Below are 24,600 nucleotides of genomic sequence, written 5' to 3' on the forward strand. Positions count from 1 at the left end.
CCCAAGGATAAACCCTATCAAAAAATTGAAAAATATTTACCATGAGTTATTGCCCTTGTTCTTGAAAACGAAATTTGGCTTGAGTGTCTGTTAACACCCAGGGATAAAGCCTATTGAAAATTAGAAAAATCGAAAAATATTTAGTATGAGTTATAGCCCTTGATCTTGAAAACTCGTTCAATTTATAGCTCATAAAAACTCTAGAAGGCATGAATCTTGCTGAATTTTGTCAAAACTTGGTTTTATTATTCATTACAGCGCTGAAGATTGAATATTTGTCTTCTAGAGTTTTCACGAGCTAAAGATTGAACACGTTTTCAAGAACTAAGGCAATAACTCATACTCAATATTATTCAGTATCGCCCTAAATAGTTCAAAAGAAGTGTATGACTGAAGGTTGAATATTTCATACTGGTGATTGTTACTGTACTGCTAAATATTTATGTATATTACCTTGTCTGGCAAGCTATCTTGATGAAAATTGGTGTGTTTGTAATTAACCAAGGAAGAACCCTATTGAAAATCAGAAAAATATATACCTTGCCTGGCAAGCTATCTTTTATGTACACTGAAACTATGGCTGTAGTCTCTAAAGTGATTAGAGTGGTTGAAAGGTAACAAGGTACTATCCAACAGAAGGCACTGGCACAGGGTTAAAGCAATGTTCACGAATTTTAAGGTTAACATGTTAAAATGGAAATTTGTACTCGTAGTTCAGATTTTAAATTTACCAAATACGCATTTGAATATTATGAATGGAGTTTTACGTCCTACTTTTCTGTACCATGTAGGCTAATGAACACAGGCAACGCCCTGCAGGGTGCAATGATGTAAATTTTGCCAGGATGGCGGCATTAGCCTGCTCTTTTTCAATTTCCAACTGTCGAGGGATCTTTAACGCGCACAGCCTGTAGCACAAGGGGCCTCGGTTTATTGTCGCATCGGAACGACTGGATGCTTTTTCCATGTCAGCCCCTCGTACCTGCATCACTGAAAAATCCGAAGGTATTACCTCGACCTATGCCGGGATGGGGCACGGTAATTAAGTCACCAGAACTTTGGTCACAGTAAAAAGGTCACACGGTAATTTGGTCACAGTAATAAGGTCACATGGTAATTTGGTCACACGGTAATTTGGTCACAGTAAAAAGGTCACACAGTAAAAGGGTCACATGGTAATTTGGTCACAGTAATACGGTCACACGGTAATTTGGTCACAGTAAAAAAAGTCACACGGTCATTTGGTCACAGTAAAAGGGTCACATGGTAATTTGGTCACAGTAATACGGTCACACGGTAATTTGGTCACAGTAATAAGGTCACGCGGTAATTTGGTCACAGTAATATGGTCACACAGTGATCTGGTCAAGGCAAAACTAGTAGAAAGAAATTACTGGTAACTGGTGTAGTGATATTTATTTCATAATACATAATATAGTGTTCTGCTTGCCCTCTGCCAGAGATGGGTGGACCTTGTGGGGCCCTGAACGGTCGAACAGTATTTGGTATACCTGTCAATCTGCAGCTATATAGTTATTGCTGATACAACCTGCCACCGGTCTGCCTTTTAAGCTTGCAAGCCATACCACCGTTTAACTTTTGCCGACTCTCGCCATTCCAAATTACAGAATTCTCACTAACTGAATGCAGCCTGTGAAATCATCCAGTATGGACTTCAGCAATGAAGTTGATTTAATATGTATTTTATATATAATCTCCACTACTCATAAATTTCCGTGCCTGTACCAATAACGTGAGCGTTTCAAAGCAGATTCTTTTCGATTTTCGGGTGGGGGTAGGGTGAGATGCTTCTCGCGTATCTCACGTATCTGAAGGGCGCCCATCTCAACTTACCCGAAAATTGAAAACGCTCAGGTCATTGGGACAGGCGTGGAAATTTACGAGCAACGGTGCTAATATATACGAGCGGACGCCCTCATGGCTATACGCCCACCAGCAGCAAATCTCATCGCGGCTTTCGCCTTTTAAATAGCATCACTACTTCCATGTACCCAATATACACAGGTAAACTAGGTTTCAATCGAATCAGAAAAAAAATTTGAATTAAAAGTCAATTTCAATAAATTTTGTGCTAAGTCGGGGGCAAAGTCACGAACCTACTTAAGTTGTGACATTGCCCGTCCTCAACCATCTATTGAATCTAGTTATCAACTACAAGCGGTTGATATGAATAAGATGACCAACACCACTGAAAATGGGTAATTTTACTGTGACCAAATTACTATGTGACAGTATTATTGTGACCAAATTACCGTGTGACTTTTTTACTGTGACCAAATTACCGTGTGACCTTATTACTGTAACCAAATTACCATGTGACCTTTTTACTGTGACCAAAATACCATGTGACCTTTTTACTGTGACCAAATTACCGTGTGGCCCTTTTACTGTGACCGAATTACCGTGTGACCTTATTACTGTGACCAAATTACCATGTGACCGTATTACTGTGACCAAATTACCGTATGACTTTTTTACTGTGACCAAATTACCGTGTGACCTTTTTACTGTGTCCAAATTACCGTGTGACCTTTTTACTGTGACCGATTTACCTGTGACCTAATTACCTACATTCGCCAGGATTGGACCCTGGACCTTCAGGTGAGCAAGCGTCTAACTCACTGAGCCACCGCGGCTCCCTTAATACCCATTTAAAGAAAACCAAATTCAGCATGGACTTAATGGAGTTAAAATGATTTCCAGTGGGTTTATCAAGACGATGGGTGATATCGAATCGTTGACCCGTTAATTATTCGTTCTCTTAAATGATATTTTTTGTATCTCCCACGTATTGTTTTGGAAATTTTTCGCAAGATATTAGTTAATTATGTTAGCACTAGTGGACTGTTTATCGAAAATTGTATGCCGTTTATTTTATTGGAGAAACTACCGGTTGTTAAAATATTCTTGCGTACGATTTAAAAGATTGATTATGTATCAATTTCTGAAAGAGTGTTACGTTTAATGCTGCTAAGAAAGAGCCCCGCTGTTGCAGTGTTTTAAAAACTATTCGACGTGCATTGTTTGTGGAAGCGCAGAATTAGTGACTCAATTCCCGAAAAAGTGTTTTTTTGGATGAAATAGTTTAACATGAACTTTGATATATCCCTTACTAGTTAATGGTACATTAAAATCCAGTCCTTTGAATACTGTTGCGTCGAGAAAGTCTATATGCTAGGTTATTTCGGACTTCTTAGATTTCACTTAAATTCAGATTAGTTTATTTTTAAATGGGTTGTTATTACATTATATGAATGAAAATATATTCTTGGGACATTTAAACAGCTTTTTGTATGTCAATTGTGTGAGAGACATTGCTTGAACCAACGTAAAATATACTAGTTTTTGTGAAAAGTGTAACCCTGTCAAAAATAGGTCTCAACCTTTGCCAGGTTAGATCTTAAGAGTAAGCAAGCCAAAAAAATCAAACCAATGTAACTTTCTTGCAATCTTCATTTTTATACACTCACATGAAAATGTGGACGTATATTGCCGTCGCCCATGTACGTCCGTTCACATTTCTTGTAGGAGCATAGAGGCTACAGTTTTTATCTGATCTTGATGAAACTTGGTATGCATGTATATATTAATGAGATCTCAGTCAAGCTTGAATTTTTTAATAATCAGATCTACGGTTTCTGAGTTATTGCCCTTGTCTTAGTAAAGCGCGTCAAATTTGACTCGTACGCACGTTAGAGACTACAGTTTTTATCCAACTGAGATGAAACTATGTATGCACGTATATATTGATGAGATGAAGGGTTTCGGAGTTATTGCCCTTGACTTAGTAAAAACTTCATCAAATTCGACTTGTAGGCACGATAGGGATTACAGTTTTTATCCAATCTTGATGAAACTAGATATGCATGATGAGATCTCAGTCAAGTTAGAAATAAGCAATAATCGGATAAACAGTTTCCGTGTTATTGCCCTTGTGGGTACAACGATGAGACATTGTTCATGTTTGAATTTGATGATAGCTTTAACTGTTTCACATTTTTGCTTATAGATGATTTTAAGATTATTTGAAAATTTATTATTAAGCCACTCAAGACTATCATTTCTGACAGCTGGTAGTGGGCGTATGTTATCTTGCCTGGCAAGCTATCTTTTTATGGTTTTCAAATACCAAGTTTTGTTACAAATTGAAAACATGAGCGATATTTCAATATGCCAGTTCAGAGGTTAAATTCTGAAAGCATTGCACTGATCGACAAACATGGCTGCCAAAAAAATAAAAATCTACATAGATGAGGATAAATTAAAACGATTATGAATTCAAGTTTTATTTCTTGGAGTTAACATTTTACATCCGAGTGTATTGATGTTTACCATTGTTCACCACTTCCTCCTCCCCAATCATTAGCAGGAGCTGCTGCAGGAGCAGCAGGTTGAGCAGCCCATTCTTTTTCTCCAGAAGGTGGTGCAGTACCAGTCCATTCTTTTTCTCCACTGGGACCTGACCAATCTGTGTTACCAGCAAAACTTGGTAATGGGTTAGCAACTGGAATAGATTCACTGGCCCAGTCAGTAACTTCAGTAGATGTAATGGCAGGAGGTGCAGCACCAGAATCTGGCCAAACCTCATCAGGGTTATCTTTAGCTGCAGCAGCCTTTTCTTGGGCTTCTCTTTCTTCTTTCTCAATCTGAAATAGAATAAGTACAAATTCTGAGAAAGTTGACATATATATTTTGGTTCATTCCAACCAATCTTTCAACCATCTTAAAATACAGTTCTATTAGTTTTCAGACAGTAATAAAGTGAAATGAGGTATTTAAGTTTAAATCAAATCAGAATATTACTAACCTCTTCAGGATCTCTGTAGAAGAACAGATCCACCATGATTTCCCATGGATGTTCTCTGCTGATGGTACCACGAAGACGAAGGACCTCTCTTGTCAACAACCACCAGACCAAACCAATGGAATGAACACCCTGAAAATAAACACCACAAATTATATACTAGGAAATTTTGTCTAGCTTCTTTAACCAAGAAATAGTTTCTGAGCTTAACTAACCGGGCCAGAACAGAATGAATATCTTAAAAGCATTTGTTTAAATACACTTCAAGTGTAAGCAACATTTCAACCTTACCTTATTGTTACAAGGGATGGCAATATCAATATGTCTCAATGGTGAATCAGTATTACATAATGATATAATAGGAGCATTAATGTAAGAAGCTTCAGTAATGGGCTGATGATCAGTTCTTGGATCAGTAGCTACAATCAATCTTGGTTCTCTGTAGGCAGCCTGAAATTCAACACATAATTTTATCTTGCAGTGGCACCCTTTGGTAAAAGCTTATTCACTTTTCTTGTCAAGGATTAAATATTACACAATTATCTAAGAGTGTATTATACTTTAGAATGTCCTTGGTGGTGTAAAAAGATCCCTTTATAAAATTTAATATTCATATTTCAAGTGTTAACATATATATCAATACTTTCATCAAATTTAACTTCAATTTAGATTTACTTTAATATCAAATAACACGTTTCCATACTGTTGAATACTGCACTCACCTGAATCTGGTTAGTGAATGTACCAGGAACAAAACGGCCAGCAATTGGGGTAGCACCAATATAGGTAGCAAATTTCAAGATAGCTCTCTGACCATAAGGTCTAGCAGAGAGGACAGAAATATCAGCTGGATTTTCTACAGCGGCGATAATTCTGGCAGCAAGTAAAAGTTTTTCCCAAGTTTTTCTTAAGTTGATGATATGAATACCTAGAACATATTTTATACAAACATTAAATAAATGTCTTGACAAAATTTAAAATCAACCATTATTAAAGGATTTATGCCAAACGTAAAATTTCCCCTTAATTACAATGATTTTTACCTATAATCATTGACAAGGGCTTAAAAATGTCTCCCAGAACAATATTTTTGACGCTTTCCAGCCGAGAGTTAATTAGGCTAGCAGTCCGCTGATCTATGACGTCATAGACGACACTCGATAGACTGGCAGCCTGCCGTCTATAGTTGAAGCCTTGCATACATCGATCTTTCACTTTCATTGCTGCCATGGAATCCAACAATTTCGACCTAAATATCCAGCCATATCAGTTTGAGTCACTTGTGGAAGACAAACGATTAGTACTAAAATATTCTGATAGCTCTGGAAGCTCTGACAATTCCGATTTCTCAGACAACGAAACCGATTCTTTTTCTACAAACGCCCGAATCGGTACTACAGATGGTAAGTGGATAGAGTTTAAACAGTCGTCACCATAAACTATCAGGTTAAAAGCAATGATAATTAACATTGCAGAAGCTCATTGATATCCATTTCAAAAGAAAATGAAAAAGAAATAAGCATATTGGATATATCTCCAAACCGTAGTAGGCCTATTATTATCATCACATAATGTCAGTGTTAATATGGCGGTGCTGTTCAAAAGGTCAAGTACCTGAATACGTAGCCTCCACCATCCAGTCTCTATTTGTCTACGTACAGCTTCGTCGTAGATGGGGTTAGTCTGGACGTCAGAGACTAGACTCAGTCTGTATTTCGGTAAACATTGATTGAATGTGGCCATCATGTTGAAATACAGATATAACTTATTAAATAGCTGCCTTTGTGGATTGTGTAGAGAAATGCCAACAACACTTGAGAGCCTTTGCTGTAAAGAGGTTAATGACATAGAACAAAGCGCTGGAGGAGATGCAGCCGTGCATTTGTCAACATTCCGGGTTCAGGGCGAATTGTCTCAATAGAGATGTTCTAGATGTATCGCTAATGGAGTTTGTTGAAGTTGACAGACCTATAGATGACAATGAGCCAATTCACGAGTAAGTACTGGTCAATGCCACACAGTACACCATATGAAAATTAAGTTGTGTGAACATTTTGCTTATGATTCAATGGCGGCATCAGAACATATGTCTAGTATGAATCAACCGAAGATTCCCGAGTAGTGGCGGAAATATGCATAATTTGAGAAGCGCTAAATTAGCCTTTTTAAATGAAAAAAAGTGGTAAATAAAAATATTTTTTTGCGGTAAAATCGATACGAATGCAATAATGACAGTGTATCTGAAATATTTCCAACGTAAAAGAGCAACTTGGCATAAATCCTTTAAGGATGACTCGACTCGAAATAGAATTAGACAGTGGCATTACTTTGTGGAATAAATTTATAAACAGGATGATCACTTTAAGTTACTGCAACTATGAATAAAATCAAAAGAAAAGATATTATGAAGAAAATTTATTATTCATTTCTATGAAACTGGCAAAACTTTAAAGTAAACTACATACCATCAGGTTTTCTTTTGAAAACATATTGTTTCATTTGATGATTACAATTAGTAGCCCCTAAATGGGTTCCACAAACAAGGAATTTAGTAACATCCTCCTCCTTGAGGGCTAGTACGTCCAAACCTCCGGACATCGTAGAGTCGATCTAGAGTTACGGTGATCAACCTGGAAAAATTTTTTATAAAATGTTGAACATGTAAGTAAACTGACTTTCTGATACGTTATTCTCATAAAGTCAAAAACATAAATTTTTCAGCTTGGCCAATCTGTAATAGTGTTTACAGCTCACAGTCGAAATTTGAGCCTTCAAATCCATGTGTGTCCAGACTTACCTGTGATTGAATGTTAAAATGATGACTCGTCAATCTAAGATACTATGATAGAAAAGACATTTATAGAAATAGAGTAAAATTCCCAGTCTGAAGTTTTTATAAAGGAATAATGCAATTTTTGTACATTTTTAGTACTTCAGAAGACATATTTATGTCTAAAATCAACCCCCAAACTGGCGCACCCGTCCCTATACGATTTATATTCAAGATTTCAACTGAACCTGTTGAAAAACAGATGTAATTGGTTGCAGCCTTGAGAAGGCAATAGCAAATTATGACTTGCATGAAGACGGAAACAATTTTGATCAAAATGCAGATTATTCAGTAACCTAATATCGTGGAAACCTATTATTCGTGGATTTCCGGAAATGTTTAATAATTTACATGTGCGACCTCGTCTGACCTCCGCATTATATTGTTTTTATAAACATGGGTTTTCTGTACAATATCACCCAGTAGAATGAATCCAGTAGTTTCAAGCAAGGTAAAATGTATTAATGTATACTTTAACAAATACAAAATGGCAGATTTCACTTATTACCAAACGTCACCATTTTTTTTATCGGCCGAATTTCCTTATAATATCAAGCGGTAATCGGAATTCCAAGTGTCGTCTGATAGAATGTAGTCCAACGAATGAAGTCACGTGATCAACTAGTAGAATCAGTGTCAACAGAAAATTTCTATGGAACACAAAGTGAACCATATTCTTATGTTGTTTCAGTGACTTTTAACAATAAATCACGCTACGTATCTTATTTTTTCAGTCACTATTATTTTTTTTAAATCGTGGTTCTTTGAAGGAATTGTCACTAGTTATAATGAATTGATATTAAAAAATAAATACTAAGAGAAGTTAATTATGTCACTGGGTATCCATACGTGTTTTTCTAGACTTATTTATAGATCAAACATTGTATACGAAAATAGGTGACGCATTCTGCAGCCGTTGCCGAGTTGGTTGCTCATGATACATGGAAAGTGAAGGATTCATACAGAAAATCGAAATAAACCAATTTTAATTATTTTGTAGAATATCTGAGGAAACATCTTAGACGTAAAAAAATTTCTTTTTTTTTAACTTTGACGAAATTCGGTGTTGAATCCTTATATCCACAAAAATAGGTTACACCACTGTTATAGTGGCAATATAGTCACGCCCGACAGCCTCATAATTATTAAACTAATATTAACTAATTAAGTGAGTTTCAGGAGTGTCAGGATGCCAAGGATTCAACAAGTAGTCTACTGCTTATCAATTTACTTGATTGTTCGACCCTTCTCTACTAGAACTACCTAAATTTGTAATGATAGTGGTTGTGGGTTGTGGGTACGAACAGGCCGCATTTAACCAATCTTCGAAATTGAATTTCTAGCTTTCAAGTGTATGTATGACATAATATTTTGATTATTTTCGTTAGATAGTAAATAAAATAAGGTAATAATGGAATACAGTAGTTTATTTATTGAAAAAGTGAGAGATTAATCATGAATTTTAGAGAGCTCCTTACTTCGTGTTGAAGCCAAATAGAAGTCGAACGGAAAAAGAGGAAGTTGAACGTGGGTAACACGGGGATATCAACTTCCGCTTCAAGGGCGTTTCTTTCCATGCGCAGTAGCGGATGTAAGTTATCGTCAAAGTAAACAGTTTATCAAAAAAGATTAAAAGATGAAATAGATAACTCTTACATCAAATGAGCATTTGTCATTTGGCATGAAATAATCTATTAAGTAAGGTGTTGATGAAGTATTATGTGTAGTTGTCAATATTGCCAGTATATCCAGTCTATCATAAAACCGAAACTGGCGAAAGTAGAATGTACTAGGCCTATTTCATTTGTATAAATTTATAAGTTTAGTCTCTTAACAGATAAAAGAAATGCCTTTATATGCCGTTGGTAGTCGTGTTGGTTTTGTTCCATCAACAATAGGTCTGTTTTTGGAGAGTTATCCCAGTTTTCAGGTATTCATTTCCATATTTATGCTGTAGACTGTAAGTGTAGGTAGGCCTATTTGTTACCTCTTGGAACAGGGAAGTTTCGTATTATGAGGAAGTTGTAATTACCTCAAAATCAGAACAGACTCATGCGCTCTAGAGAGAAATATATTTGCTTAAAAATTATATCTCATGTGTTGATTATACAATTCAGTTGCACAACATTGATAAGTCACAACTGGTCAGATGACGTCATAGACATAAGTTGTGAACTTGATACAGTGGTGTAACCTATATTCGTACATATTCAACGCTGAATTTTATATGTCTTAGATGTTTCAACAGATATTCTATAAAGTAATTAAAATTGCTTTGTTTCGATTTCCTTTATGAATCCCTCACTTTGACCCATATTTCATTAGTAACCAACTCGACAACAGCGGCAAAATGCGTCACCTATTTTCGTGTACAATGTTTGATCCATAAATAAGTCACGAAAAACACGTTGTATGGATATCCAGTGGTATTATAATTAACTTCTCTTAGTATTTATCTTTAACAATATTTCATTATAACTAGTGACAATTCCTTCATATTTAAAAATAAATATTGACTGACAATATTAGATAAGTAAAACGGAAGAGTGATTTATTGCTAAAAGTCATTGAAACAACAAAAGAATATAGCCCACATTGTGTTCCATAGAATTTTTCTGCTGACACAGAATCCGCTAGTTTATCATGTGACATCGTTTGCTAGAATATATCCTAGCAGACGACACTTGGAATTCCGATTACAGCTTGGGATTATAAGGAAATTTGGCCGATAAAAAAATTCATATTTAAAAATAAATATTGACTGACAATATTAGATAAGTAAAACGGAAGAGTGATTTATTGCTAAAAGTCATTGAAACAACAAAAGAATATAGCCCACATTGTGTTCCATAGAATTTTTCTGCTGACACAGAATCCGCTAGTTTATCATGTGACATCGTTCGCTGGAATATATCCTAGCAGACGACACTTGGAATTCCGATTACAGCTTGGGATTATAAGGAAATTTGGCCGATAAAAAAATTGTGATATTTGGTAATAACTGAAATCTGTCATTTTGTTTATGTCAAAGTATACATTAATACATTTTACCTTGCTTGAAACTACTGGATTCATTCTACTAGCTGACATTGTACAGATAACCCTTGTTTATCAAAACAAGCAAATGCAGAGGTCATGCAAGGTCGTGCATGTTAATTATTTATAATTTCCGGAGATGCACGAAAAATAGGTTAGCACGAAATTAGGTTACTTGACTGTAATTTTAGCTACCCAAGTTCTAAAGTAGAAAACAAGACTACCAAGCATAATTTTGAAGTTATGTTATTTGAAATTAAGGCAGTTGGTATTTTCCATATTTCCCAGAAATGAAATGAAATGAATGGAGTTTTATGTCCTACTTTTCTGTACCATGTGGGCTAATGAAGACGGGCAACGCCATGCAGGGTGCAATGAGGTCAAATTTTGCCAGGACAGCGACATTAGCATATTTCCCAGAGGTAACAAATACAGCCAAAAGAGTGTGATTAACAACCAATATGTAAACAAGTCTCAACTCAACTCAGATGGCAAAATTCATTTTGACTGTTTTTGTGAAAGTAGATACACTTTTATTTTTAATCCTTAGATAGAAGTTTATTTCTTTAATATCTCCTAAATCTATTATTAAATACCGCATATCAAGCCTATATTGATACATCAACTGGTCTTTAAAGGAATCAGCCAAAAGTTTATGTGCAAGTCAGACTCAAAATGTAAATGGTCATGGATTGCTCTATGTTGGTCAGAGAGAATTTGCTGGAACATCTCCAACTGATGGTATAGAACTTATTTTAATCTCTTATGGATAAATGTAACTGTTGAAATAAAAATTGCAACAGCAGTGAAATTGAGGTTAATTAGCTTAATACTAATGATGATATCCATAAAAATCTTAAAATGTATTTATAATGGTATGCACTTCATTAAAACTTATTGATATTTAAAATATTTCACACATACTAAATACTAATTTTATTGTAGATGTAATTAATGTAATTGGAAGTGAAGATGCCACTACGTGTCACCTTGCAGTTTTTAGACATACAGGTCAGAGCCATTTTGTGTCAAAATTTAGAAAATATTTTTTGAATAAACCTAACCACTGAACTATTATGCAAAACTATTCTATCAAGTTTCATTTCATGGTAAAATGTATTTATGGAATAATTTGCTATTTAAGGGTCTGGTAGTGTTTGTGTCAGTCATTTTGATGGATGCGGTACTGAACAAGGTATTAAAGACATGATCTCCTTGTTGTTAGATTTATCAAAAGGTGCTCAAGAAGGAAAGTATGTATTTCAAACAATTTGAGAAATAGCTTGGAACATGGCAATATCAAAGATATCATTTGTACAATTTTAATTATCATCATATGAGTTATGTTTCAAAGTCGATTTGATGAAGTTTTCAGGAAAGGTAAAGTAAAAATGTATTGATTAAATCATAATATATATCCGAGAACTTAAAAGTTTTGAAGGATTATTTTCTATGGGAACATCCATCTGGAATGTAATCTTTAGGTTCCCTGGGGTTAAAGTTAATATTTTATTCTGACACTAGAGTCTTGTCAAGAGTTTCACCAGCTGGCTGAGGGCACACAAGGAGACAAAAAACTCCAATCAGTCGTCTTCCCATATGATAAATCATGTGATGATCATGCAATTGAAGTGAGAATGAATCAAATTGGATTATGATGCTATGTAAAGTCTTGCCTCATTGTAAGTGCATTAACATGAATAAAACAATTGTTAACGAGGAAAAATCAAAGATCAAAATGGTTTGATGTTCAAAATCGGTGAAAAACAATAATCTTGTCATGGGCACACAAGAGAATTTACTCAAGATTCACATTGGTGACAAAAATCTCTGACCAAAACAGTTAGTGTGCCCCCAGCATTAGACATTACTAAAAGACAGTTTGTTACAAAAGACAGTTTGTTACACAAGACTATTTATTAGAGTCATTAGGATTTATTATTTGATATTTCAGAATAGAAATTCATTTATTGGGAGGATTTAAAGATTCTAGAAATCTATCACAAAAGCTATCTCTAGAAATATTAAGTGAGTACCTACATTACTTGTGCATTTATCTCCATTTAATATCGTTAGTTTGATTGAAATGCCAATAATACTGTTGAAATATGTTTATCTGAAAATGATTGCTATCTAACTTAGCATCATATGACATATATTACTTTAAACAAAACAATGGCAATGGAGTGGCCTTCCATTGTTTGTAGGCATATATGTGATGAAATATGACATGAAAGTCAAGACTCTAGGGCTGTGATAGTCATGGGTTGATACTTTCAGATTGTTTGTGTAGATTGGAGGAAGATGTCCACCTTGTAACAGCTTGTATCACAGGTGAGTTTCTGGTACTCATTGTGATGATGTAGTTAAGTGTCAAGTAACCTAATTTCGTGGTAACCTTTATTTTCGTGGATTTCTGGAAATTATTAATAATTTACATGTGCTACCTCCGCATCTGCTTGTTTTGATAAACATGGGTTTTCTGTACAATCTCAGCTAGTAGAATGAATCCAGTAGTTTCAAGCAAGGTAAAATGTATTAATGTATACTTTGACAAATACAAAATGGTGGATTTCACTTATTACCAAACGTCATCATTTTTTATCGGCCGAATTTCCTTATAATCCCAAGCGGTAATCGGAATTCCAAGTGTCGTCTGCTAGAATGTAGTCCAACAAATGAAGTCACGTGATCAATTAGCGGATTCCGTGTCAGTAGAAAATTTCTATGGAACACAAAGTGGACCATATTCTTATGTTGTCTCGGTGACTTTTAGCAATAAATCACGCTACGTATCTTATTTTGTCAGTCACTATTTTTTTTTTAAAATCGTGGTTCTTTGAAGGAATTGTCACTAGTTATACTGAATTGATATTAAAGATAAATACTAAGAGAAGTTAATTATACCACCAGGTATCCATACGTGTTTTTCTAGACTTATTTATAGATCAAACATTGTACACGAAAATAGGTGACACATTCTGCCGCCGTTGCCGAGTTGGTTGCTCATGAAATATGGGTCAAAGTGAAGGATTCATAAAGAAAATCGAAATAAACCAATTTTAATTATTTTGTAGAATATCTGAGGAAACATCTAAGACATAAAAAAAAATTCGTTTTTTTAACTTTGACGAAATTTGGTGTTGAATCCTTATATCACGAAAATAGATTACACCACTGTATATAGGGAGGAAAACCAATTTAATTTTTGTAAGAATGGTTTTTTACACCAGATTGTACACATGTATTTTCCCTAAAAAATCACTTTTTATTGCTCTGATTTCAGATTTAAATACAACCTATATCAATGGCACACCATTCCCAGTTATATATGGAATAGGTATGTTGACTGTCACATGTATGTATAGGTGAATGGTCGAAAGCTTGTCAATAAGTCTAATTATGATCGTGGTACGAGGACCAAAGGTCAGTGTACTACGTCATTATTAGACGTATTGACAAGCTTGAGACCATTAACCAACTTAAAATACACTTCACAAACAATAAAATCTACTCAGGCAATAATATACATCACATGAGCTCAAATTACATGACTTAAAAGCAGAAAATGTCTGTTTAGGATTGATAAAAAATGTATACTATTATTCCCTTATTGCTTTGTTGTTATGGATATGGATTAAAATGGGTATTTTACTTATTTCATTTCGTAAATCTGGACTGTGATTCAAGGATTACAATTTGAATATGTTTCCCCTTATATGTCTCATTCAAGTATTTCAGAATCAAAATACAACATTCATATCCAGTGGCGTAGAGAGGGCATCCGAGCACTTTGCATTGCTAAATGTCATTAGCAATTAGTGATAAGGATGACAGTATTGACCGAGCTATTAGAATTATTCTATCCTTGGCCGTATCAAATTGATAAATTTAGTGTTGTTTATGAAGATAATTTTAGTACATTATTTCTGAAAATGGCATAAATACTCTTGATTCAGCTATCGGAATTAGTCTCTGATCGAAATTTGAGATAATAAGAATAATATTATTATTTAAGCTAGTTTACCTTTCCCTATGTATGATTGAAGAATAAAATTTAGATGATACTCTAACCCACATACATATATATATAATGGCTAGTGTTCACATACTATTTGAAGCAGAGTCAATTGTAAATACATTTATAAAACAGGTCACATTTACTTGGCAAAGGACCAAGAGTCCAATATTGACCATTTACCAGTACCATTATGTTGGAAAGGGTGACATCACATCTGTATTTTACATATAATTAAGTAAGGTATGAACTGAAATTCAAATTTAAGGTAGAATTGTAAATGATCACATAATGCCTATATATCCTTAAGTAACTTTTAATTTTCAAATAAACTCAAGGCTTCAATGTTTAAGTGGTTGTGAAAATCATATTGTTATTGATACACTATATAACATAACACTGGGATTAATGATTGATATTGATATTAATGGAAAAACCAAAAATCTGTAAATTAATGTTCAATGGGAGAAAAGAAGTATCTTGCAGCTAGGCGGCACTGCTACATTAAAGTAGAAATTTAAGAGTTTAATTTTAAAAATTATTTCTTGCAACATTTTTATCTAGTGATTTTCCTTCAAAACTTATTTGTGAAATAGTAACAAGACAAGGTCTGTGAAAACAAGATGAATATGTCAAAACTATTTATATCTTTTTTAGCAGTAAACGTGAACACTGGTGAAATTTATAAAGCCAGATTTACTGATAAAGGTCCAGATCAACCATTGAGGTCAGCTCGACATTTTACAGGAGGTCATGAAGTAAGTCAAATAATTTGAAGCCATAGGTTTTATTATACGCCCACATGAAATGGGGGGTGTATATTGCCGTCACCTCATTCCGTCGGTCTGTCGGTCTGTCTTGTCTGTCCGTCGGTCCGTCCCCAATTGCTCATAAACACTCTACAAGGCACAATTCTTGACTGACTACGATGAAACTTGGTATGGTTGTTTGTAATCACCCAAGGATGAACCCTACTGAAAATCAGAAAAATTTAAAAATATTCAGTATGAGTTATTGCCCTTGTTCTTGAAAACGCGTTCAATTTTTAGTTCATAAACACTCTAGAAGGCACAATTCTTGACGGATTTTGACGAAACTTGGCATGAGTGTTGGTTATCACCCATGGATAAACCTATTGAAAATCAGAAAAATCGAAAAATATTTAGTATAAGTTATTTCCCTTGTTCTTGAAAACGCTTTCAAAATTAGCTCTTAAACACTAAAAGGCATGATTCTTGCTGGATTTTGACAAAACTTGGTTTTATTATTCAGTCCTGCGCTGAAGATTGAATGTTGCCTTCTAGAGTTTTCACGAGCTAAAAATTGAATATGTTTTCAAGAACAAGGGAAATAACTCATACCCAATATTATTCAGTATCGACCTAAGTATGACTGAAGGCTGAATATTTCATACTGGTGATTGTTACGTACTGCTAAATATTTTTATTCAAAATCAAAGCTGCCAGTGGGCGTATATTACCTTGCCTGGCAAGCTATCTTAACTCATTTGATATGAAAGAACATTGTTCCATCTGATATGACATAAATTTAAACCTTCTTTGTAAAATGTTAATGCTCAATAAACCTTGGACAATTTGTAAAGAACCACCGTACGTAAAGTTGACACATCATAACTTAAACTGTTTTATTGTAGATGTTAAATATTTATGATCCTATCAATAAACAGCTTTCTATTGGTCCATTCTCCTACACGTCTCAACAGAATGTAGACTATTATTGTAGATTACCTAATCATGTTATAAGAAAGGTAGGCACTGTTCACCATTTTGTTTTGAGTTCACATAGGAGTATATGGTAGTGTTGAAACGGTTAATCAGTTAACCGATTTGGGGTAGTATTGAATTGCGGAAATGTAACACAGTGTTTTTTAAGCATGTTCTAGTGTTTTGATAGGTTTTGTTATTATTTTTATTATTTCAATCGGGGTACGAGTTGCTTAGAATAAAACAGTTATAAAGATCGTATTACTTTTTATTAACTCTCCTCTAATCGGCTGTTTGTTTCTTCTAGCCTGTCAATCAGCTTCAAGCTTATTAATATTCATGAGAACCGATTCATTGAGACAATAATTTTATACCATTTGTGGAACCAGTGCACTGATTCGCGGGCCGTGACTTCAATGAGATTACACTGACCCCACAATAGGTATAAAAACCTTTGATCTGTCAGACCCACTTGTAATCTTACATGGTATCTGTCGATTTGTACTCACAATTCGCGGGGAACTAGCCAAAATCTTCCTGGGTACTCATTTACAATTACTCGTTTAGTTAACGGTGAATTACCGCCGCAAATGCGGTTTTTCACTCTTTTCATAATCTTTAGTAATTAACCGGGTAACAAACGGTTATTGCCGACGATAACCAGGTTCATAAAATTCACTAACCGTTTCAACACTAGTATATGGTGCACATTATGAAGGGCACGTTTGCAAGCTAAAAATTGCACGCGTTTTAAAGAACAAGGGCAATAACTCATTCTAAATATTTTTCGATTTTTCTGATTTTAAATAGGATTTATCCATGGGTGATAACGAATACTCACCCCAAGTTTCGTCAAATCCATCAAGAATTGTGCCTTCTAGAGTGTTTCCAAGCTAATTTGAACGCGTTTTCAAGAACAAGGGCAATAACTCATACTAATTATTTTTCGATCTTTCTGATTTAAAATAGGTTTCATCCTTGGGTGATAACAAACACTCACAACAAGTTTCATCAAAATCTGTCATGAATTGCACCTTCTAGAGTGTTTACGAGCGTTTCAAGAACAAGGGAAATAACTAATACTAAATATTTTTCGATCTTTCTGATTTAAAATAGGTTTCATCCTTGGGTGATAACAAACACTCACAACAAGTTTCGTCAAAATCTGTCATGAATTGCACCTTCTAGAGTGTTTACGAGCGTTTCAAGATCAAGGGAAATAACTAATACTAAATATTTTTTGATGTTTTTGATTTTCAATAGGGTTCATCCTTGGGTGATTACAAACAACCATACCAAGTTTCGTCAAAATCAGTCAAGAATTGTGCCTTGTAGATTGTTTACGAGCAATTGTGGACGGACGGACATGGGTGACGACAATATACGCCCCCCCCCCCCCCCCCCCCCCCCCCCCAATTTCATGTGGGCGTATAAAAAATCTGCAAATAGATTGTCACATCATATGCCATTTTGTTTTGTTCCAGCATCTATCTACATCACCAGAACAGGAACCTGAAGGTTTTGAAGACTCTGTTCGTGCAGCCTTTATACAGATTAGAGATTATCCTAATCCAATGAAGTCACATTTCTCTCATGGTGGAGCACGACGATATAAAAAACAACCTGATGGAACTTGGATACTGGTGTCCTGATATAATTTATTTTTAAATGTTAAATGACATATTATATATTGTTTTTATCTTTGTGTATTTGTTTGTCAATTTAAATGCAGTTTTCATTAAACTTAATGACAAGATTGATTACAAGTTCAAGATGTACTTTAACAAGTCCTTGAAGACTTTAATGAAACTAAATGATATGTTTTAGGAACAAAACTCTTCAGAAGTGGCTCTAAATTAATAAGGAAATGTGGAACATTAAACTGAAAGTAGAGCACGATGACAGCCTCTTGGAGCTTTGCTATCCCACAATTCCCTATATTTAGAAACAGGTTTTACATAATACCCTTTAATTGGTGAAAAAATAACATCATTGGGATGGGCTTGGTAGAAAACTAAGATAACAAAATGTAGTCAAAAAACGAAAAATATTTAGTATAAGTTATTGCCCTTGTTCTTGAAAACGCTTTCAAATTTAGCTCTTCAACACTAAAAGGCATGATTCTTGCTGGATTTTGACAAAACTTGGTTTTATTATTCAGTCCTGCGCTGAAGATTGAATATTTGCCTTCTAGAGTTTTCATGAGCTAAAAATTGAATACGTTTTCAAGAACAAGGGAAATAACTCATACCCAATATTATTCAGTATCGCCTTAAGTATGACTGAAGGCTGAATATTTCATACTGGTGATTGTTACATACTGCTAAATATTTTTATTCAAAATTAAAGCTGCCAGTGGGCGTATATTACCTTGCCTGGCAAGCTATCTTAACTCATTTGATATGAGAGAACATTGTTCCATCTGATATGACATAAATTTAAACCTTCTTTGTAAAATGTTCATGAAATGTAACACAGTGTTTTTTAAGCATGTTCTAGTGTTGATGAAACTTGGCATGAGTGTTTGTTATCACCCAAGGATAAATCCTATTAAAAATCAGAAAAATCGAAAAATATTTAGTATAAGTTATTGCCCTTGTTCTTGAAAACACGTTCAATTTTTAGCCCGTAAACACTACAGAAGGCACAGTTCTTGACAGATTTTGACAAAACTTGGCATGAGTGATTGTTATCACCCAAGGATAAATCCTATTAAAAATCAGAAAAATCGAAAAATATTTAGTATAAGTTATTGCCCTTGTTCTTGAAAACACGTTCAATTTTTAGCCCGTAAACACTACAGAAGGCACAGTTCTTGACAGATTTTGACAAAACTTGGCATGAGTGATTGTTATCACCCAAGGATAAATCCTATTAAAAATCAGAAAAATCGAAAAATATTTAGTATAAGTTATTGCCCTTGTTCTTGAAAACACGTTCAATTTTTAGCCCGTAAACACTACAGAAGGCACAGTTCTTAACAGATTTTGACAAAACTTGGCATGAGTGATTGTTATCACCCAAGGATAAACTCTATTGAAAATCAGAAAAATCGAAAACTACATAGTTTAAGTTATTTCCCTTGTTCTTAAAAAAGCGTTCAATTTTTAGCACATAAACACGCCAGAAGGCACAGTTCTTGACGGATATTGATGAAACTTGGTAATATTATTCAGTATCGCCAGTAGTATATGTCTTTTCGGATATGACGCATTTCACTTATGCGCATGCGCAGCTTTTTCAATGCATCATATCCGAAAAGACACAACTGTTAAAATGTATTATAACAGACTCCCCAAACTGTTAAAAATGTATTATAACAGACTCCTCCAAACTGTATTATAACAGACTACCCAAACCACAGACAAGAATCACTAATAATAATACAGTATAAAATAACCGCATTAAAAATGTCTTTAATTTTAAAACATGAACAAAAAAAATTCGAAGGAGACGGTTTCTTCTCTGCGCTAACATCTCTCATCCCCAAAGTGGCCAATTTTGTCTCAAACAACAAATCCCTCATTTCCTCAGGAGCGCAAGCTCTTGGATCTGTGGCAAAAGCAGGAGTAAATATAAGCGATGCAGTGAAAAAATCTGACGAACTTAAAGAACTACAGCTAATAAGAGAACTAAGAAACAAGAGACTAGAACGACAAGCCCTAGAAAAACAAGGAAAAGGGTTTAAAATCATTGGATAAAAAATGGCAAGCAAAAATTACAGATTGGATCCAATCTTTCAATTGTATGATCCGATTCAATATTCGTTCAACAAGAAGAAAGAGGATTACGTAATCATCTCACCATCGGTAGGGACAAAGACCCAAATAAACGACGGAGGAAGAGTTACCTTTGAAATTAATTCGTTGTCCAATTGGTTGCTGCTTTCCGATGCCCATTTCGGATGCGATTTCAAAATCAAAGACGCCACTCAGAATCGAATTCCACAAACCAACACGACTATAGAAAACAACTTCTTTCCGTCTTTATTCAGCGAAATGGTTTTGGAAGCTGGTTCAAATCCGATAGAGACCATAAAACACCCCGGCGAGTTTGACACAATGTTGAAAACGGTTCTGTATCCCAAAAACTACAATTCAGTTTCGGTATGGATTCCCTATGTCGGTGACGGAGAAGTTTTAAAAGAACCGGTCAGAACTGTAGCAAATGACGCAGACCTTGCTAGGATAAGGGTAGTTGCTAGAAACACACTGGAAAGAGTGACTCGCGGAGTAAATCACGGATTTGAAAAACGAGCACTTCAATACAACAATGTCGTCGAGAACAACAGACGGGGTAATTACGTAAATTGGAAGTTGTATCCTTTATTTGGTCTCTTGGAACACAGAAAGGTTTCCATAGGTTTACCGTATAAAATTCATTTGCAAAGAGAAATCAACGACAACGAGATATTCTTTGGTGAAAACAACTCTGACGCTAAATTGGAAATAACGAATATCCAACTTTACATACCGGTAATCACTCCTTCCGTAGAAGTAGAAACGAGAATATTCAACTCTTTAACCAAAGACATCAAAATTGCTTTTCTTCGTCGTAACACGGTAGGTAGCATGACTTTAACGGGAGAATCCACCACGTGGCCAATCACCAACACCGTCAAACCAGCGAGATATCTAATGGTCGGTTTCAAAAACTTGCCAGACTCTCAGACAAACAGCAACAACATTTTCAGAGTGGCATTGAACCATACTCAAGATCCCATCATTCGCAAAGTTCAAGTCAGATTGAACAACGATAATTATCCCAATCAACCTTTGACAATTGATCCTTCCAAAAAAGATTACAACGAATTGTACAGAAACTATAAAAACATGTGCGAATTGTTTGGAAATACGCCTCAGTTTGAATACACAGATTTTTCACTCAATCATCCAATCTTTTGTTTCGATCTGTCAGCTCATCAAGAAGATCTTTTCAAAACAGGGGTAAACATAAATATTCACATCGATAAAACACAAGGAGATGTGACCGGCTATTGTTTATTGCTGGAAGAAGCAAAACATTTGATTAAAATATCAGATAGAAGAATGATAAGAATTGAATAAAAAAACACCCTTTAAAAATGAAACCAGAAACTTTAGTTATGAAAATAATAGAAGCTATGGAAACGAATTCGCCGACTCTAATAACTTACAACGGTAAAAAAAGTGCACATAACCCAAAAGATTATCGATAAATACAAACATTGCAAAGTCAGAGACGATATAGACTTGGAAAGAATTGATGAGAATTTAACTAAAAAAGGTGGATTTTTACCCTCTTACCTTTAATCTTTGCTGGTTTAGCTGCAGCTGGTGCAACTGCTGGTGGAGCTGCTGGGATAGCCAAAGCTGTCAACGATAAGAAAGCTGAAGCCGCTGCAAACGCCGAAGCGCGTAGACACAATTTGGCAATGGAAAGAGAAGCACGAGGAGGTTCGGGAGTAGGAGATATATTAGGGACGGTTAAAGAATTCGGACAAAGATTTGGCGAAGAAACCAAGAAAACCGTTAAAGAGGGATTAAGCAAATTAATAGATAAAATCGACACCGGAGAAATGAAGGTCAAACACAAGGGTGACGCCATATTTTTTAAAAACATACGTTCGGGCGAGGGAATCTTCCTTTCAAAGTATAAAGGCAACGGAGTGATTTTTGGTACGAAAATGTAATAAATAAAAATGGGCAAAAAATTTAATCATTCAGAAATATTTCCTAATAACCCAATGCTCATATATATATGTATATGCGGTAGTTCAGGTTCTGGGAAAACTCGTCTCACATGTTGACAACACCAAACCTTTTAGATTTCGATTCTCTGTATATCTACACAACAACACCAGAGCAATCGTATTATCAGTTCCTCAAAGCTTTGGAATATTTACCAAAGAAAGACGTTCAAGACATATTTCAATATTACGAGGAAAACGAAGAAGAAGAAGTGGAAATAAAAGATATCATAGAAAACTTCATTAAATCAAAGAATCCATCTTTCAATCCAACGGATATAAAAGTTTTTCTTACGAAAAATGTTAATGATCTAGACTTGTCTAATATTGATAGCAATCGAAAGAACTTAATATTGTTTGACGACTGCGTAGCGCAAAGAAATCAAACTGTTCAACAAGAATTCTTCACCAAAGGAAGACATCGCAACTGTCACTGCATATACCAATCCCAATCTTTTTACGGGATGGATTCCATGTTCATTAGAAAAAATGCAAATTGTTTTTTATTATTTGAATTAAACGATAAAGATTTATCTCAAATCATTCAGTCTATAAATCACGGAATGGATAGAGATACATTTAAAAAGGTTTGTAAAGCTAAATGGAGAAACCCAGATGATCATGGATATGTATTTGTAAATACTAGAAAACCTGCGGGAGAAAGAGTTATGATCAATATATGTTAATTTTATTTTTTTTAAAATGACGGATTGGAATAATTTTTTAAAAAGAAATAGAGAATATATCAAAGCTAAGAATAAAATAAAGACCCAATTTGAAAATTACAGATTACAACAACTCGGATTAACGGAAAATCTACAAACTCTATTTCAACCCATATTAAAATCTCAAGAGGATATTAAAAAGAAATTAGCTTTAGAACCCACACCTCCTATAGAACCCAAACCGATTGAATATAATGGTATTATAATTAGGGAATTAGTTGATATAAAACGTTTTTTTTCAAACCCTGACTCAGATTTACCAAAGAGCATTTCACCAATCGTTGATAATCAAGTAATCAAGGTTTATTGTTTAATGGATTTAGAATTATATTTAGTCCAAATTCCCCTTTATTCAAAATCGACACAAAAGACTTTATATTTACATTAACGAAAGGATTAATAGATTTAATGAATGGCGAGGATGTTGAAATTGCCGATTACAAGGATTTAGTTGCATATTCAAAATTTCTACATGCGATCAGAAAGTCGGGACCCGAAACAAGAAGATTGAAAACAGTTGAAACATATTTAAATAAAGTTATTCCTGATGAAGAGAAATCAGGCGATTATGCAGAAGATTATCAACCAATCATACAAGAAATAGACGAATTCGATGATATGGAGGCATCTGGACAAGGCATAACGTTTTTATCCGACGACAATAAAGAATTGCTTAATAGATTAGAAATAATATTAGCGGCCATGAAGGAAGGTCATCGATCGGACAGACAATACACTAAAAAAGACTATATAAACGTCATTAAAAATGTCCAATAAAGAACAATTGTTCTTTATCACCTCGAATAAACCAGACATCAAATTGTCTCTAGACTACGAGTATGAACTCGATCGCAATAAACAGTACGAACTGGGATTAAAGTATTTCTCCGTTTACAATTCCATTAGAAACATCAACGAAAAAAACAATCAACTAAAAATATCGACGGATAACGGAGTTACGTTCGAAACCATAAGCTTACTACCGGGGAGCTACGAATACGTAGCCATCAACGAATACCTATCCGAATACGCAGGAAGCGTGAACGGCAAAAACAATATCGAATTCGAAGGTAATCTGAATCTGAACAAAATAAAACTGATCTTGAGAAATAACAGTCAAGTCGATTTCAACGTAGAAAATTCGTTGAATGTGTTACTAGGCTTCGATAAACGAATATACGCGCAATCGACATTGGCGCCGCACAAGGCCAACATCGAGAACGACATCGACGTGATCAACATTCACTGTAATTTGATCAACGGTGGATTTTTCAACAAGCACAAACGTCAAATCATATACAGCATACCGACTTTTACGGTGCCGATCGGATACAGAATTATAGAGAAACCGTTTCAAACGACCTATTTACCAGTCAATTCTTTCATGATCAAAGATATAAATCTGGAAATCAAAGACGGTAAAAACAGGTTCATAGACTTTGGCAACGAAGAAATTGTCATTCAACTTCATTTAAAACAATCTTCATTCCCTTCTTGATTAGAAAGATAATCGAAATCATCAAATTCATAGTTTTCGTCAAAACTATACTCGTCTTTGTTGTTGTAAGGATACATAATTCCTTCACTGTTTGGTGGTTTTCTTTTAACATTATTCAAATAACTTCTAAAAACTTTAGTTTGTTTATCATTTGGAATAACTACTCCATTGGTGAAACTTTTTTCCCATGGTTTATTAAATTCGGGGGATCCTCAG

General features: G+C 34.7%; 3 protein-coding genes across 3 annotated transcripts; 2 read left to right on the forward strand and 1 right to left on the reverse strand.

The window, feature by feature from the left end:
• Positions 1 to 4,290: 4,290 nt before the first annotated feature.
• LOTGIDRAFT_203487 (hypothetical protein) lies at positions 4,291 to 9,211 on the reverse strand. Its single transcript, XM_009049833.1, has 7 exons — positions 9,134 to 9,211; positions 7,623 to 7,664; positions 7,291 to 7,455; positions 5,548 to 5,753; positions 5,117 to 5,275; positions 4,829 to 4,957; positions 4,291 to 4,667 (listed from the first exon to the last, which is right to left on the reverse strand). Exons 3-7 carry the CDS (start codon positions 7,421 to 7,423, stop codon positions 4,350 to 4,352), a joined length of 945 nt encoding a protein of 314 aa, XP_009048081.1. The 5' UTR covers positions 7,424 to 7,455; positions 7,623 to 7,664; positions 9,134 to 9,211; the 3' UTR covers positions 4,291 to 4,349.
• A 39-nt stretch (positions 9,212 to 9,250) lies between these two features.
• On the forward strand, positions 9,251 to 18,192 carry LOTGIDRAFT_186232 (hypothetical protein). Its single transcript, XM_009049834.1, has 10 exons — positions 9,251 to 9,585; positions 11,330 to 11,432; positions 11,637 to 11,702; positions 11,836 to 11,944; positions 12,646 to 12,719; positions 12,972 to 13,025; positions 13,978 to 14,031; positions 15,367 to 15,467; positions 16,364 to 16,477; positions 17,918 to 18,192. Exons 1-10 carry the CDS (start codon positions 9,502 to 9,504, stop codon positions 18,083 to 18,085), a joined length of 927 nt encoding a protein of 308 aa, XP_009048082.1. The 5' UTR covers positions 9,251 to 9,501; the 3' UTR covers positions 18,086 to 18,192.
• Positions 18,193 to 22,214: 4,022 nt separating this feature from the next.
• LOTGIDRAFT_111765 (hypothetical protein) lies at positions 22,215 to 22,847 on the forward strand (the record flags this gene model as incomplete). Its single annotated transcript, XM_009049835.1, has 1 exon — positions 22,215 to 22,847. The coding sequence occupies one exon, from the start codon at positions 22,215 to 22,217 to the stop codon at positions 22,845 to 22,847; it is 633 nt and encodes a 210-aa protein (XP_009048083.1).
• Between the last annotated feature and the right edge of the window lie 1,753 nt (positions 22,848 to 24,600).

This window comes from Lottia gigantea, assembly GCF_000327385.1.
Source record: "Lottia gigantea unplaced genomic scaffold LOTGIsca_14, whole genome shotgun sequence".
NCBI lineage: Eukaryota > Metazoa > Mollusca > Gastropoda > Lottiidae > Lottia > Lottia gigantea.